The 18,160-nt window shown below is 41.4% G+C and overlaps 1 protein-coding gene and 1 pseudogene across 2 annotated transcripts in view; one reads left to right on the forward strand and one right to left on the reverse strand.

The window, feature by feature from the left end:
• Positions 1-1,026: 1,026 nt before the first annotated feature.
• The window catches only part of LOC147575763 (zinc finger protein 33B-like), a 40,324-nt gene continuing 23,190 nt past the window's right edge, over positions 1,027-18,160 (forward strand). The window contains exons 1-4 of one of the 2 annotated variants that reach the window (XM_086679578.1): positions 1,027-2,221; positions 2,492-2,623; positions 13,605-13,749; positions 14,027-14,122. In XM_086679578.1, the coding sequence (XP_086535704.1) occupies positions 2,609-2,623; positions 13,605-13,749; positions 14,027-14,122 (256 nt within the window). In that variant the 5' untranslated portion in view covers positions 1,027-2,221; positions 2,492-2,608. The remainder of the gene's footprint in view (positions 2,222-2,491; positions 2,624-13,604; positions 13,750-14,026; positions 14,123-18,160) is intronic. The other variant, XM_086679579.1, reaches the window with a different exon arrangement.
• On the reverse strand, positions 5,334-6,228 carry LOC112851511 (PRELI domain containing protein 3B pseudogene; annotated as a pseudogene).

Below are 18,160 nucleotides of genomic sequence, written 5' to 3' on the forward strand. Positions count from 1 at the left end.
AAGAAAAAAGTATGTACAAAAATTTGTTCAGATTCTTAGTGGAATGTTGTTAAAGAATATTGAGTCATTGAAAGGGTCGATCTCTTGGGGTGCCTGGATGGCTTAGTTGTTTGGGCGACCAACTTCGGCTCAGGTCATGATCTCACCACTTGTGAGTTCGAGCCCCGCTTCAGGCTCTGTGCTGACAACTCAGAGCCTGGAGCCTGCTTCGATTCTGTGTCCCGCTCGCTCTCTGCCCCTCCCTCGCTCCTGCGCGCGCTCTCAACAATAAAACGTTAAAAAAACAAAAACAAAAACAAAAAAACCGGTCAATCTCCATTTCTTCAAGTAATTTTAACGTCACAGAGGAAAGAATATGTAGACGAATAAAGAAATTTTGTTTTGGACTGTCGATTTTCTGATGTATCCTCAATTATCATTCATTGTTGTCGTGATTTTGATGAACAAGCTTTCTTGATACCGCCCTTGACCCCTGGCTTTTTATTTCCTGAGAGAGTTGCTGATGGTGACAGATGCTAATTTTTTTCATATTCTTTTATTGTATTGATGGAGTCTATTTCATAGTATTTCAAAAAGTGAACTCGACAAGCAAGTTGCTTTGACAGCTCTAGTCTAAATTGCACACTGGCGTCACCTAGAATTCAGCTGCAATCCGCAACTTTTGGGGAGTCCCTGACGGGCTCTGACTGCTTGGGTAACTAGGTCAAGCTCCTCAAACTTCCCACGTGCTGGGTAAAGACTGCACTCTCAGCCACCCTCCAACCACTGGTCGGTGAATCTGCAGGGAAAGGTAGTTTTCTGCCTTTCGGCGCGGACTGCTCACACTGTCCGGTTCTGCGCATGCCTAGTTCTGCGCATGCTTAGTACAGCCTTCTGCCTCTGGGCACTTCCGCCAGGCTTTTCCTCCCCTCCCGTTTTCCTCACTTCTCGCGTGGGAGGCGGTTCCCCGGCCGCCGAATCTCTGCGCTTTTCTGGGGTCAGTGCCTCATGAGGAGGGAGCGATAGGTGAGCGCGGGACGGTTGGACGAGGGCCGAGGGGGGCGCTGCGCTAACTGGGAAGTCGCGGGGCGGCTGTAGGCGGTCGGTGCCGGTTTGTGTGAAGGAGGTCCGTGGACCAGTGACGGCGGGATGGGGACGTGTCCATCAGCACTAGAGGTCGGGCCCCCCGGTGCTCAGTCCCTGCCGGAGCGGCCGGGGCCGTTCGCGGGGCCCGGTTCTGGAGGCCGCGGGAGGAGGGCGTGTGTCCGGAGGCGGTGGGAGAGGGAGGGCGCTGCGGCCGGAGGGGGGCGCGAGCGCGTTGGTGGAGGCCGGGTGGTCCGGGAAGACGGGCGCCCCTGCCTGGGCTGACTCGGTTACCGCCCCGCCTCTTGGTTCTCCTTGTATCCTTCCTGGAGTCTGAGCGGCTCTCCAGTGGGGTCCGTGACTGCTTCTTGAGGTGTGGTGTTACTCAGTCCAGCATTAGGGAAGGATCTCCAAGAATCCCTTACTTTTTGTCTCATTGAATAGAAACATTGTTTGTTTGTTTGTTTGTTTTTCTTCTCGAAGGTTACTGACTTATTCAGAATCACAGTTTGTTAGTGGCGAAGACTGGAAGTTGTGTCTCCCGACTCCAGAGAGACTGCCTGCTTTTCCACACGAGGAAAGGCAAATTACTTTATAAAAAGATCCTTGTTTTTAAAATTTTTATTTTTGAGAGAGAGAGAATGACTGTGAGTGGGGGAGGGGCAGAAAGAGAGGGAGACACAGAATCTGAAGCAGGCTTCATCCAGGTTCTGAGCTGTCAGCACAGAGCCCGACGGGAGGCTTGAACTCACGAACTGTGAGATCATGACCTGAGCTAAGTCAGTTGCCTAACCTAGTGAGCCACGCAGATGCCCCTGTAAAAAGATCCTTTTGAGAAACCCAACCAGGACAAAGAAAACATAGACCTGTCCTTAAAGCACTGCTTTTTATCATTTTCTGTGGAATCACTAACCAAGGGTTTAGTAACAGTAGGAAAATTCATAAACAGAGTAGTCAGGAGTATTTTTTTGTAAATTTATTATCAAGACAGAGAGAGAAATAGAGCGAGTCAGGAAAGGGCAGAGAGGGAGAGAGAATCCCAATCAGGTTCCAGACAGTCAGCACAGAGCCTGATGCAGGCCTTGGTCCCACGGACCCTGGGATCGTGACCTGAACCAAGAATCGAGGCTGAACTGACTGAGCCACCCAGCTGCCCCAGGTCGGGAAGTTTTTTGTTTTTTGTTTTTGTTTTTGTTTTTCTTTTTACAGTAGTTTGGTGAAGAGTTAATGTTGCTTCACTGAGTATATTGTTTTATTTAAACTAACTTTTTTATTTAAATTTTTTTTTTTGTGTGAGCATCAAGAGAGGTTTAAACTGTGAAAAAATCCCCAGGAAGCAAATATTTACATTTAGGTGGTCTTTGAACATCTGCTGTCCTTTCTGAAGGTCAGAGGAACTGACATGCTTCCTATCTATTGGGTTGTATAGTTTTATAGGGCAGGAGCATTCAGGAGCCGCCAGGCAGGCCAGCTCTTTTAGGACCTCATTTCTCCTGTAACTCAGCACAGCACCAGAGTTGTCTACACGTTTCCAAGACAGCAGAAAATGAACAAATCCCAGGTAAGTTGTTCATTCCCCACTTTATTTTGCGATGGACTTGGTGAATCCCATTGTAATGGGAAATTAGCAATAGATAGAAATCTACCTTTACAGAAAATAGAGAGTAACAGATCAATAGCAAGACTAAGGTGGCTTGTAGATACATACTGATCATTCTATATCTTAGAGTTTCTAAACTGACCTACAAATAACATCTCTGTTGTTTCTGATAACCATGGAGAAAGGAAGACACAGTCTTTTGGGTACAGACAGAGTTTTTGAAGACACAAAGACTTCTTGGATGATATCTTTTTTGGTTTTAACATAGGGACACATAGTGAATATCCTTCCTGTGACAGCCCCGAAATGAGTGCCTAAAACTGTTCCTCACTGAGAGTAAAAGGGTCTGAGAGAGAGTTCAAGTAGTTAATTTAATGATGGTCATGTTCGATCCTGGTGTCAAACCCGATATGTTCAGAGGAATGAATGGTCTACATGCCTGTTAACAAAAACTCTCCATAACTACTTTAGCCAGGTTGTGTATGCGAGTTTTATAGCAGACGGTTCAAAGTTAAATTCTCTGGTAAATGTGTCTGAGCTTCTCAAATTCATCCTATAGATTTCTGTCTTGGTTTTTCCCTTCCACTTTTTTGGGGTTTGTCCAGGTAAAATTGCCAATGATTTAATTGTAATTGCCTTCCTTCAAGAACTGCTCCATTACTCTTCTGACAGTCTCTCCTGGGGAGTCTTCTTTGTCTCTTCTGTAGCCTTCCTCATTGTACCCCATCGTTCAGTTCCAAGTTTGTATCCTTTGTCTACTAGTCTTAACGTTTATCTCTACATGTATGCTGGAAAAATAATACTGTTTACTATTTTGAGCACTTCTAAAAATATGTAAATTATCTTAATGTTTATATGACAGGCATTTTCTCCCCTCAGTACACTAGTAATTTGAGATCTATCCATAGGAAGTTTATTTATTTACTTTTTTAAATAAATAGTTTTTTAAAAATTTTATTAGAGTTTGTGAGTGGGGGAGAGGGGCAGAAGTAGAGAGAGAAAGGAGACAGAGGGAGAGAGAGAGAGAGAATGAGAATATCTTTTTTTTTTAAATTTTTTTAACGCTTATTCATTTTTGAGACACAGAGAGAGACAGAGAGCATGAGCAGGAAAGGGGCAGAGAGAGAGGGAGACACAGAATCCGAAGCAGGCTCCAGCCTCCGAGCTGTCAGCACAGAGCCTGGCGTGGGGCTCGAACTCACGAACCGTGAGATCATGACCTGAGCCGAAGTGGGACGCTCAACCAACTGAGCCACCCAGGCTCCCCGAGAATGAGAATATCTTGAGAGAGAGAATATCTTAATCAGGCTCCACACTTAGGGTGGATCTTGACCCAGAGCTGACTCTCTCAATCCTAAGATCATGACCTGAGCTGAAATCAAGAGTCCGATGCTTCACCACCTAGGCACCCCTGTAGTTTGTTGCTTTTAATGTTGGATTTTCCTGCTATCTGGACACAGTGTATCCTAAATACTGTATTTCATTGGTAGACATTCAGGTAATTCCATTTTTCATTGATATAAATACTGCTGTGAATATCCTTGACATTCTCTGATAAATGCAAATGTATCTCCAGACTCATGAACATTGCTTCTCAGAGTGAGGACCTTTGCCCAGAAATGGCAGCATCACCTCGAAACTTGTTTGACATGCAGATTGTGATCCACCATCCCAAACCTACTGGAAGAGAACTTTTGGAGGCCAGGCCCAGCAATCTGTGTTTTTAGGGGATGTCCGTGTGATGGTGTTAAGTTTAAGAATCATTGCTCCAATGTCCAGTGATTAATATTTTTGAGTTATAGGATATGAAGATTTCTAATTTTTCTAGGTAAATTGTTATTTATTAGAAAACTACTTTTCCTCCTTTCTCTCCAGATGTAAAAATTTTTACATTAAAGGGTGAAAAACTTCATTGTTTAATTTCCATGGGTCTGATTATTTAGTTTGTGCAACTTTCATAAATTTATGGCTTTTTAGGTTGTTTTATTCTACTGAGTTTTGTAAGAATTCCTGTGTATTTTATTTATTTGTTTTTTAAAGTTTAATGGGCATTGAGGAGGGCACGTGTTGGGATGAGCACTGAGTGTTGTATGGAAACCAATTTGACAATAAATTATATTTAATATATATAAAAAATTTATTTATTTATTTTGACAGACACATAAACAGCGTAAGTCGGGGAGGGGCAGAGAGGGAGACATAGAATCTGAAGCAGATTCCAGGCTCCGAGTTATCAGCACAGAGCCCGACTCAGGACTCAAACCCACAAACCGTGAAATATTACCTTAGCTGAAGTTGGACACTCAACCGAGTGAGCCACCCAGGTGCTCCACCAGGCAGATTTCTAATGCGTTAAAAGCTTAAAATTCTACCTCAGTGGAGATTTAACATGCCAGTGTGATTTTCCAGGTACTTTTCAAAAATTGTTAATTTCCCCCACATCCTGGAGTCTTCACAATTAGATGGTAATTTCAAACAATACTACTTTTGGCAATCTCTTTTATTTAGAAATCCTGCACCTCTTTCTTTTGATCAGAAATTACATAGCTTTTCTTCAGCTTATAAAACAAATTCTACTTAAAATAAGTTTTATTTTTAAAATAACAAATAGATTGCCAGCTTACAGAGACCTGGGGGAGCAGGTTCCATCAGTTCTCTGCAAATGCTGCTGTCACTGTCGGTGCCCCAATGTCCCTCTCCCTGAAGCTAACAGTTGTTCCGTCTCCACATTTAATGTATGTATAAGCCATTCCATTGCTTCTCGGCCACTCTTAGCATTTGCAGATGTTGTACTTACTGTCAGTCCTTCAAGGTAACTGCTGAGACAGACTCCTTTCACAATGATTATGGCTTCTTGAGTCAAAAGAGTTTTTTCTGGGTCCTGAGAATGTGGTTTGTATAGAAGTCTGTCATCCACTGAAACCATATTTGTAAATGAAATACTAGCAGACCTAAGTTCCATTGTTTTGTCTATGGGAACAACTACAGAATGTTTTTGCACATATGTTTTAGTTCTTGCTGCGCCAATAAGAGATTTCACAGTGGAAGTCAATCCTCGCTCTGTTCCGAGAAGTCTTTGGCTGTGAAACTTTCCAAAGGGATCCGTATGTTCTGTCCAGTACATCAACTCCAACCAAGCTTGAGGTCATAGGGTTCAGGTATTTCTGCACTGCGACTGTGGAAACAGTTTCCCATGGGTGATTAGAAATGCGCTCTGAAGTCCGTATCCTCATGGTGCTGTCAGCCTGCATGATGACCCTGGCGTTCTGTAGGAGACAGACATCAGGTCACTTTCTTCCCATACGATTTGTCTAAGAACTCTTTTTGAAAACTTGAGTTTCCCCACTGTTTTGCAGTGTGATGTATGTCATAGTGCATACATCTATGTCTGGGTCCTTTCGTGCTCTATTCATTTCCACTGCTTAGTTTGGCCCTTCTTAGGCTAGTACCACATTTGATAAAAAATATTTCAAGTGAGTAGTGTACATCCTTCCACACTTTTCTCGTCTTCAGCAGGATCCTGGCTTCAGTTGGCCCTTTGTGTTCCTGTACAAATATTGTTAGCATTCACAAATAACCTGCTGGAACTTTATTTGCAGTTGAATTGAATCTATAAGTCAATATGGGAAAAATTGCTTATTTTCTGATATTGAATATTCTGCCTGTGAACATGATGTATTTTCTACATTTATGTAAGTCTTTAGTAATTTTAAAAGTTTCTTTGTGTGTGGAATTCTTGCACACCTATTGTTAGAGTTATTTCTATGTGTTTAGCATTTTTATTAATATATATGCTTTTTTTTTTTTTTTTTTTTTGAGAGAGAGAAAGAGAGGGTGAGAAAGAGAGGGGAGAGGGGCAGAGGGAGAGGGAGAGAGAGAATTTTAAACAGAGTCCACACTCAGGGCAGAGCCTGACAGGCCTGGATTCCATGACCCTGGGATCATGACCTGAGCCTAAATCAAGAGTTGGATGCTCAACCAAGTGAGCCATTCAGGATCCCCTAATATACCTGCATATATTTTTTTAATTTTTATTTTTTAAATTATTTTTTAATGAATTTATTGTTTAATTTACATCTTAGTTAGCATATAGTGCAACAATGATTTCAGGAGTAGATTCCTTAATGCCCCTTACCCTTTTAGCCCATCCCCCCTCCCACAATCCTCCAGCAACCCTCTGTTTGTTCTCTATATTTAAGAGTCTCTTTTTTGTCCCCCTCCCTGTTTTTATGTTATTTTTGCTTCCCTTCCTTTGTGTTCATCTGTTTGGTATCTTAAATTCCTCATATGAGTGAAGTCATATGATACTTGTCTTTCTCTGACTGACAGATTTCGCTTAGCATGATACCCTCCAGTTCCATCCATGTAGTTGCAAATGGCAGGATTTTATTCTTTTTGATTGCTGAGTAATACTCCAGTGTGTGTGTGTGTGTGTGTGTGTGTGTGTGTGTGTGTGTGTGTGTGTCTATATGTATGTGTCTATATGTATGTGTATACACATACATACACATATATATACAGATACACACACACACACACACACACACACACACACATACACATACATTCATTTTGCATCTTCTTTATCCATTCATTCATCCATGGACATTTGGACCCTTTCCATACTTTGGCTATTGTCAGTAGTGCTGCTATAAACATTGGGGTGGATGTGCCCCTTTGAAACAGCATATCTGTATCCCTTGGGTAAATACCTAGTAGTGCAATTGCTGGGTCTTAGGGTGGTTCTATTTTAAATTTTTTGAGGAACCTCCATACTGTTTTCCAGAGTGGCTGCACCAGTTTGCATTCCCACCAGCATTGCAAAAGAGATCCTCTTTCTCCGCATCCTCGCCAACATCTGTTGTTGCCTGAGTTGTTAACGTTAGCCATTCTGACAGGTGTGAGGCGGTATCTCATTGTGGTTTTGATTTGTATTTCCTTGATGATGAGTGATGTTGAGCATTTTCTCATGTATCTGTTAGCCATCTGGATATCTTATTCGGAAAAGTGTCTACTCATGTCTTTTGCCCATTTCTTCACTGGATTATTTGTTGGGTGTTGAGTTTGATAAGTTCTTTATAGATGTTGGATACTAACCCTTTATCTGATATGTCATGTGCAAATATCTTCTCCCACTCCATTGGTTGCCTTTTAGTTTTGCTGATTGTTTCCTTCGCTATGCAGAAGCTTTTTATTTTTTAAAAATTTTTTTTTCAACGTTTATTTATTTTTGGGACAGAGAGAGACAGAGCATGAACGGGGGAGGGGCAGAGAGAGAGGGAGACACAGAATCGGAAACAGGCTCCAGGCTCTGAGCCATCAGCCCAGAGGCCGACGCGGGGCTCGAACTCACGGACCGCGAGATCGTGACCTGGCTGAAGTCGGACGCTTAACCGACTGCGCCACCCAGGCGCCCCCAGAAGCTTTTTATTTTGATGAGGTCCCAATAGTTCAGTTTTGCTTTTGTTTCCCTTGGCTCCAGTGACGTGTTGAGTAAGAAGTTGCTGCGGCTGAGGTCAAAGAGGTTTTTGCCTGCTTCCTCCTCTAGGATTTTGATGGTTTCCTGTCTTACATTTAGGTCTTTCATCCATTCTGAGTTTATTTTTGTGTATTATACATATATTTTCAATTGTACTTTTTAATTGCTTGTTGCTGACATGTTATTTTTTATATATTGACCTTAAATCCAACAATTTTTCTACACTAATTTACTATACCTAATAATTTATCTCAACCTTATTTGCATTTTTAATATATACACATATGTGATCTGGTATTAGTGACACTGCTGTTTACTTTTTCCAATTCATAAAACCTTTTTTTCTTTATTGCCCTTTTAGGTCCTCCAATATATGATACTCAATAGAAGCAAAGAGTAGGTTTCCTTGTCTTTGTTCTCAAAGGGGAAGTTTTCCTCTCAATATGTGATTTTTGCTGCATTTTTTTTTGCATTTCTTACCACATCAAGGATGTCCAATTCTATTCCTAGTTACCTAAAGTTTTTATTTTCTTCATGAGTGCCTTTTAAACTTTATTAAATGGTTTTAGACATCTATTGAAATCATATTATTTGTCTCCTTCATTTTCTTAGTTGGTGAATTACATTAATTTTTAAATGTAAAACTACCTGGATATTTCTGAAATAAATCTAACTGGGTCATGCTAATATTTTGTTTCGGGTTTTTGTTTCTATGTCTATGAGAGAGATTGACCACTAAGTTTTTGGCCAGGGGGAGATATGTTCTTCTTAGGTTTTAGTATTTAGCATCAAAGTATGTTGAATTCACAACATGAATTCTTGAATGTTTTCTCTTCCTTTCTCTACAAGATTTTGTTTTATTGCTACTTCTTTCTTAGATATACATCCATATGTGGCACCATCTGTGCATGGAGTTTGTTTGTTTCTCCTTCCTTCCTTCCGTCCTTCCTTTCTTCCACACCCAATCAGGGGCTCATTTTATACTCTGTTTGTATGATGTTGGCCTTTTCTTTTAGGAGATTCTACATGTAAGTAACACCATTTGGTGTTTGTTTTCTCTCTTGACTTACCATAATGCTCTCAAGGTCTGTCCATATTGTCACAAATGGTAGGATTTCCTTTTTCCTTTGTTTTTATGGTTGAATAGTATTCCATTGTGTGTGTTTACACACCACATTTTCTTTATCCCATCCATTCCTCTGTTGATGGACACTTACACTGTGTCGTGCCTCAGCTATTGTAACCAATGCTGCAGTGAACAGGGGATTAAGGTGTGTTTTCCAGTTTTGATTCCATTTCTTTTGGATTTGTGCCTAAAAGTGGGATCTCTGGATCATCTGGTAGTTCCATTTTTAATTTTATGAGGGACCGCCATAGTTTTCTCCAAGATAGCTGTGCCAATTTACATTCCCACCAACAGTGAAGGGTTCCCTTTTTATGCCACATTCTTGCCATTTATTATCTCTTGTCTTTTTGATGGTAGCCATGCTGAGAGGTGTGAAAGTGATATTTCATTGTGGTTTTGGTTTGCATTTCCTTGATGATTCATGATACTGAGCACCTTTGCATATACATATTGGCGTTTGTAGGTCTTTGGAAAAATGTCGGTTCAGGTCCTTTGCTCATTTTAATTGGATTATTTGCTGGTTTGCTTTTTGAGTTGTATGAGTTGTTTGTACATTTTGGATATTAACGTCTTATCAGATACATGATTTGTGAATATCTTTTCCCAATCTGTAGGTTCTTTTCAGTTTATGGACTGTTTGCTGGGCAGGGCTCTTAAGTTCGATGAAGTCTTGTTTGAGCTTTTGTTGCCTTCCTTTTGGCATCTTATCCAAAAAAACATGATCCTAGAGAACAATGTTGAGCTTCTCCCCTATGTTTTCTTCCGGGAATTGTATGGTATCAGTTCTTATGTTTAAGTCTGATTCATTTCAAGTTAATTTGTATGAATGGTGTAAGATAGGGGTATAGTTCCATTCTTTTGCGTGTTGGTATCCCGTTATCCCGCCACCATTTACCGAAGAGACTATCCCATCCCCATTGTGTGTTTTTGCAACCCTGTCAAAAATCAGTCGACCATATATGCGTGGGTTTATTGGGGGGTGTCTCTTCTGTTCCATTTGACTGCAACTGTTTTTATCACTGAAATAAGTCTCCCTTTCGCTGCAGTTGGTATTCCCTGTAACGTACCTTAATTAGGCCTTCGTTCCCTTCGTTCATTAACCATTTATGAATAGTTAGTACGTGTCCTAATGTGTGCCAGCTGGTGAGGATTCTAAGAATGAGACATCGCTCTTTATAAGGAGAAACTCTTAGAACTGTGTAGGGCATTAAAAGAACTCACGTGATTTTGACGTTACTATATGTCCTACGGTGGGGACTGTTTTGTTTTCCTCATGATTTTTCATTTCTGGTTAAAAATGAAAAGACAAGATTTTCAAGCCTAAAATAACATAATTGTTTTTTGTATTGGGTGACGTAACCCATTTGTATTTGTTCTCGTTAGGCTTTAGTCCCTCCATCTGACAATGTATTTCTTCCCTATGCTTTTTCTTGGTTGTGTGGGGCACCCCGATTGAGTGGGAGCCGGCAGGGGGCGCCAGTGAAGAATTCACTCAAGACAGAACAGAAGAAATAGAAGTTTACCGGATACCCTGCAAGGGAGCAGCGGGCAGGATGGCAGAGGGGAGACCGTCTGCTACTAGGCGGTGGTGAGGGGCTGTAGTTCTAGAGTAGCTGTACCTTTTCCCCCTTTTTTGGTAATCTTAGGCACTGTGCCTGCCGTGGGCAGCCCATTGGTCAGTGAGGGCCTGTGGCTTAATGAGCCTGTTCACGTCAGCTTGGTGGTCATGGTCGTGGTCGCTGTGGGTCCTTTTGCCTTGCTCAAGCTTTGACTGCTCAAGCCTGTTGTATACACAGGTGGTCTCTAGAGGTTGTTCGTTTGTATTTTATTGGATTATTTTGTTTTGTTTTTTCAACACTGCATCAGTCAGCTTGTGTCGTAACAAAGGATTCCTAAATTTATTTTTTGTTTGTGTCTGTGATCTTAGGGGCTAAGGCGTGACTCTGTTCCCTGTGCTGTGCATTGTGGGGTCAAGGATGAAGGATGATGTCTCTGAAAACTTCTCCCTGAAGTGACACATTTCCCTTGTACTACTTTTCATTGGACAAAGCAAGTCACGTGCCCCAGGTTCATGTCAGGGGCAGGATTTGTAATGTACCCTTAGGGGCAGGCAGGGGCCAGGAGTTAAAGTTTACTCCTTCTAGAGTGGTTTGGTATTTAAGTTTTATTCTAATATTAATTATCATTTAAGTTTAAATTGTGGTTATAGTTTGTAATTTTCTTTCAACATATAAAAGGACTTTTATTATTACTGCAATTCGACCTTTACATTTACTTCAGTCATCTTCTGCTATCCCGTATTTTGTGGAAGCCCTCTGAAGTATTTTGTTTTCCTTAATGAAGAATATTTGTAATACTGTTTTTCAAACAGTTTCATGGGGCACCTGGGTGGCTCAGTCACTTTAGCATCTTCTCTTGATTTTGGTCCAGGTCATGATCTCACGGTTCCTGGGATGGAGCCATGCTTGGGGCTCCACACTCACAGCATGGAGCCTGCTTGGGGTCCTCTCTGTCCCTTTCTCTCCGCCCCTCCCCTGCTTGTGCTCTCTCTTTCTCCCTCTCAAAATAAATAAAGAAACCTAAAATAATTTCTTGAAGCAGTTTCATTAAAGGACAGAGCTGGTATGTCAGGAATGATTTGGAATCGAATATATCTCTTGATTGGTGAATTCTAATTATGTGCCTGGATAATACTATGTTAAGTAAGTTTTCTGGATTAGCTAGTGCAATCCTACAGCACCTTTATGCTGTAGGTACTGAAATTACAGAAGCGTATAAAGATTAACATTCGGGATCTATATAGAATAGTTCATTTGCAGAAAATGCAGTTTGAGAAGTGGACAAATTTGAGATCTCTTGAGTCCGAGTCTACCAGGAGATGCCTCTTCTGCCAATTTGCTACTTGAAATGTGGGAACCGGAACTCACATTACAAATGATACTGGAAGTGTTCTCAGTGGTTCCTGAGGTGCCTACTGGTTTTGAAAATGACTCAGGAAGATCTTTGTGTGCTGCTGATTTTATCATCTTGCTCCATCTCACTTCTTCATAGACTTGTCATGTCTCAGTGTATTCTCCCACTTCAGCTACTTATGGAGCCTCAGCCTTTATACTCACAATATGTAGCTTCATCAACAGGTAGAAACACATTATTTACATATATTTTTTAACTTTTTTATGTTTATTTTTGAGAGAGAGAGAGAGGGAGAGACAAAGACAGAACATGAGTTGGGGAGGAGCAGAGAGAGAGGAGACACAGAATCCCAAGCAGGCTTTATGGTGTCCATACAGAAAACGATGTGGGGTTCAAACCCGTGAACAGGGAGATCATGACCTGACCCGAACTCAGAGGTTTAACCAACGTAGCCACCCAGGCACCTTCGGCTTTTTCCTTTTAAACTGGAGAATAAAAATTTGTAACAAAATGTATTGATAGTATATTTATGTAATTCATAAATATCAACTTTGGTAGTACTCAAAAATATTCTTTTTGTTTTTAAAGTTTTTTTTAACATTTATTCATTTTTGAGACACAGAGAGAGACAGATCATGAGCAGGGAAGGGGCAGGGAGAGAGGGAGACACAGAATCCGAAGCAGGCTCCAGGCTCCGAGCTGTCAGCACAGAGCTCGTTGCGGGGCTCGAACTCATGAACCGTGAGATCATGACCTGAGTAGAAGTCAGACGCTCAACCGACTGAGCCACCTGGGTGCCCCAGTACTCCAAAATATTCTTTAAGGTGGAAAGTGATCACACATTTTGAAGACTTGGTCTAGTTTACTCTGTGATCCATTGCATGAATTCCTTTATGGCCCTTTCTGTCATCACAGATCTGGGGTGGATTCTCATCTTTTCCTCCGCTATTTGCCCTCTTCTCATTTCGCGAATGTGGTAGAGGAGCCCCACCTTTCCTTGCACCTGGGACCATGACCCTGTGTTCATGAGAGCACGGGGTTCCTGTTCTCCTACAGCCGTTGTTCAGTGAGGCCCCACACAGAGATAATTTTGCTGCTTGTTTTAGTCTGTATTGTGCGTACTTCACCTTAGCGATTGTATCTTGTTACTGCATGTTTTCTTATCAGAATATGTGCTCCTTGAATACAAGAACAGTGTTATTAATCTTAGCATTTCTAAGAATTGGAACAGTTCCGGATACATTCTGGGATTTGGTGATTTTTACATTAATAATACCCTGAAGCAATGGCATAGTGTTTGTTAGATTTCTCGTCTCCCCTCAAAGCCTAAAGCCAAACACACCTTCTGCAGACTATTTTGGTAATCATGAGAAGGATTGGTTCCCATACAGCTTTTCCATGTCACCCAATTGTGAACGTTTCAGATTGAACAGAAATCCCAGGGATCAGTATCATTTAAGGATGTGACCGTGGGCTTCACCCAGGAGGAGTGGCAGTGCTTGGACTCAAGTCAGAGGTCCCTGTACAGGGACGTGATGCTGGAGAACTACAGCCACCTTGTCTCAGTGGGTAAGGACTGTTCTTATATAATTCCAAGTAGCATGTTTTGATTGTGTTAATTATGAGGCGTATAGGCTCTGTGCCGCGTTGAATGATATTTAAGATTGGAATTCAGGAGTCGTTGCCGATTGACCGCCATTGGGCACCAGGAAGGTAGTTGTGTTTACCTCTCCAGTGAAGTGTTCCGTGGCTTCTTCACTGAGCAGCTGCAGCGGCTTCCTCCTCTTCCAGAGGCCCTGAAGTCTAGGCCACCTGGTCTGAATCCTGAATGATTTCACGTTGACAGGGTCCTGTGCTACCAAACCAGAGGTGATCTTCAGGCTGGAGCAAGGAGAGGAGCCATGGATATCGGAGGAAGAATTCCCAAGCCAGAGCCTCCCAGGTGAGTTGATACATACGGCACCGATGAACATCAGGACATTTATTATCTTCCCATGATTAACCCAGGGCTGGACAACTTTGGAATGTGTTTTTAAGGTATCTGTTTAGAAGTCATAATCCAGTGAGTGACTAAGAATACTGGTTATTGAACCAAACCTCCAGATTCTGCTCTCACGAAAAATGTTCTCCTGTCTGATTCATGTTTTGAATATTCACCATTCTTAATTTGTCAACAGACCAATCTTTGCCTTCCTCCCCTTTGCCATCGTTTTCCTGCATGAGTCTGTGTTTCTCAAAGCAGTGTCAGCCTCCGACCTTACCTGCGTTGTTGCACTGCATTCCTGCTGTTCCCAGGCATTGTTTCATACACTGATTTTCCGACCTAAATAATTTTTGAGTGCTTGCTGTTGTCTAAATACCATAGTAGTGAGAGGCGCGTGGGTGGCTCAGTCAGTTGAGCGTCTGACTTCAGCTCAGGTCATGATCTTGCTGTCCATGAGTCGAGCCCTGCATCGGGCTCTGTGCTGACAGCTCAGAGCCTGGAGCTTGCTTCAGATTCTGTGTCTCCCTCTCTCTTGGCTCTCCCCCACTCGTGCTCTGTCTCTCTCTCTCAAAAATTAATAAACATGAAAAAATTTTTTTTTGATAAAAAAAATTAATAAATGCCATAGCAGTGAAAGAATAATGTGCCAGTGACTTTGTACAAGTAGCACTAGTGGCCAAGAGATGCATGCAGAGGTGGTGAACATCACTAACGTGAGGGACATGCGCATCCGAGCCACATCACACCATTTAGAATGGCTAGCACCAAGAAGACAAGAGAGAACAAGTGTTGGCGAGGATGAGGAGAAAAGGGAACTCTTGTGCACTGTCGGTGGTGGTGATGTAAATTGGTTCACCTACTGTGGAAAAGGGTGTGGAGATTCCTCAAGCAGTTAAATATAGAACTGTCCTAGGATCCCGCAGTTGTACTTGGGAACATACCCGAAGAAAATGAAAAGAGGATATCGAAGACAAGATACACATTCATGCGTATCACGGCCTTATTCACAATAGCCAGATCTGGACACAATCTGCGTGCTCGTCAGTTCATGAATGGCTAAAAAAGAAAAGAGAGTAGTATTATTCGGTCATGAGAAATGACATCCTGCCACTTTAAGAGAAAGACAGTTACCGTGTGGTGTCACTCATGTCTGGAATCTGGAAAAGGCAAACTCATGATAACGGAGGGTGATGTGGGGGTTCCCAGGGGATGGGGTGTGGGAAAGGAGGGAAAGGACAAGATCGGAAGAGATAAGTAAGCCGTAGAGATGGCGGATACCATATCAAGAATGCAGACAGTATCGTATTGCGATAATCACACTTGCCAAGACACCAGAACTGAATCGTTCCAGTCACTAATAAGGCATGGGAATTGTGTAACATAATAAAGGTGCTGATCATTGGCACGGTAGCAGTCATAATACAGTTTATAATTGTCTGCAACTAACGTGCACCTTGAATTTATACACTTATATGTCTCATGCATTTAAAAAGTAGCACTAGAAAGAGATACTTCTGCGTATTAACGCTGTGTAGTGGTATAAAATGACCTTGGAAATTCGAGCAGAGTTAAATTGTGCTGCTTTAAGAAGAGTAGTCAGGGGAGACCTAAAGTAGGAGATCAGCCACCATTAGAGCAGGATTTGAGTGAAATGTTTGTGTGAGTTGGGTGGTTTCTGCCTCTTCTCAGCAAGGGGAATAGCACCCACTAAGCTGATGAGCAGGAATGTGTTTGGTGTTTTTTGGGAAATAGCGGAAAAAAAAAAAAAGTCACAGTGGCCAGAGGGGAGTGAGTGATTGATGAGTGTGGGACAGGAAATGACGTCAGGCAGTTGTGGTCCACAAGGTAAATATTATAAATCTTATTAAAGATTTTAATATTATCCTTATTAGTATATTTTGGTTAACAAGCAATGTGTAGTTTATGTTTATAAGATCTTTCTCGCCCCTGGAGAAGATATCGGGAAGAGCATAAGCACTACAGATGTCGCTAGAGGACGCTTGTCGTTTTCCTTAAGGGTGATTATGGTCAGTCCAGATTGGAAGGCGTGGAGGTAACGAGAGGAGGGTGGAATCTCTGTGTGTCGGGAAGAAGAGTAACAGAAAGGGAAGAGGGGGTGGGACTTGAAGGATTTTAAAGAATAATGGTTGAAAACTTCCCAAGTTGGGCAGTAGAGCTAAAAGTACTCATTGAAGAATCTGCATGAACTGTAAGTAAGATAAATGCAAAGGGATCCACGCCAATGGCATGTCATGATAACGTTTCTAAAAACAAGAGAATGTTTCAAAGTAGCCGGAGAGAAACATCTCCTTTTCTTTGGAAATGATAGTGGATGTTTCAGCCAAAAGCATGGAAGCTAGAGGGAAACGATGCCTTTTTTTCTGATTACTGAAGGAAAAGAACTTTCAGGCAAAACTGGTATCTTGTGAACATATATTCATGAAAGGAGAGCTGAAGTTATCATACAAAGGAAAACTAAGAGAAAATGTTGGGAAACTTAACTTTTACTGATTTATTAAAAAAATTTTTTGTAACATGTATTTACTTTTGAGAAACAGAGGTAAAGCACAAGCAGGGGAGGAGCAGAGAGAACGGGAGACACAGAACCCAAAACAGGCTCCAGACTCTGAGCCGTCAGCACAGAGCCCGACGTGGGGCTCGAACTCACAGACCATGAGATCATGACCCGAGCCGAAGTCAGACGCTCAACCCACTGACCCAGCCAGGTGTCCCTAGCAAACTTAACTTGTAAAAATGGCTAGAGGAACTCCTCTGAATAGAAAGGAAATAACACAAGAATGTTGGAACTTCAGAAAAGAATGAACATTGGAAGTGGAAAATATAAGGATAAATATAATGGAGTTTCCTCCTCATAATTTTCTGAAATCATATTTGATTGTTGAAGCAAAATGTAGAAATATCCTATGATTTGATGCTCCATGTGTGGGGAAAATATATAATTACATTTAAAATATATAATAAAGGGATTTGGATGGAATTGAAGTTTTACATTTCCCTTGAGTTGGTAAAATGTTGATCTGAGAAGAATGTGATGAATCATATATGTGCCTTTTACCTAGAAATGGACTCAAATACCTCGAACAACCACCAAAAAAATGTATGAAGTGGTACACTTAGAAATACTCTCAAGTAGTTACCTGCATAATCCTTGGCAAAATATTAGCAAGTAGAAAACAGTGGTGTATAAACAGAATCCTACACCGTGACTGAGTGGTTTATATCCAGAGCATGTAAAAGTGGTTTAGCATTCCAGAAACAATCAGTATAATGTACCATAGGCTGACAAAGATGCTGTTATACATAAAATTGCTTTATTAATTTCCTTTCAGATTGTTGATTGCAGTTGCATAGAAGCCTCACCTGATTTGGGGGTGGTTATATTGTGGCTTACAGCTTTTCTGAATTTATTTATTACCTCGAGTGGCCTTTTTGTAAATTCCTAGGGATGATTTGTAGTTAGAGGGAACTTTTCCACTCTTTCTTTAAGGCCAAAGAATTGTTTCCTTAATCCCAAAAGCAGATGGTCACTCTTGGAAGAAAAACTACAAATAATTCTTAGGAATATAGATGCAGAACTCCAAATAAAGTCCAACAGTGTAGGAAAAGAATTATATACCATGACGAATTAGGATTTATTCCAAACCTGCAAGCTCATTCAACATTCAAAAATCAATTAACATAATCCCTCCCATCAGTAAGCTGCAGAAAGAAAAACTGTATGATCCTTTGATAGGATCCTTTGATGCAGAAGAAGCATTTAACAGAATCCATGTATGATTAAAATTGAGCAAACTAGGAATAGAGAATTTCCTCAAGTTGATGAAAAACATCTACCAAAAAATCTGTTAACATCACATATAATAAAGAGAAACTGGGTGCTTTCTCTCTAAGATCAGGAGCAAGTCAGGGCCATCCGGTTTCACCACTCTTATTTGACATCGTAGTAGAAATCCTAGGTAATACAACAAAACAGGG

Source organism: Puma concolor, chromosome D2 (genome assembly GCF_028749965.1).
Source record: "Puma concolor isolate L17-30 chromosome D2, mPumCon1.1.hap2, whole genome shotgun sequence".
NCBI lineage: Eukaryota > Metazoa > Chordata > Mammalia > Carnivora > Felidae > Puma > Puma concolor.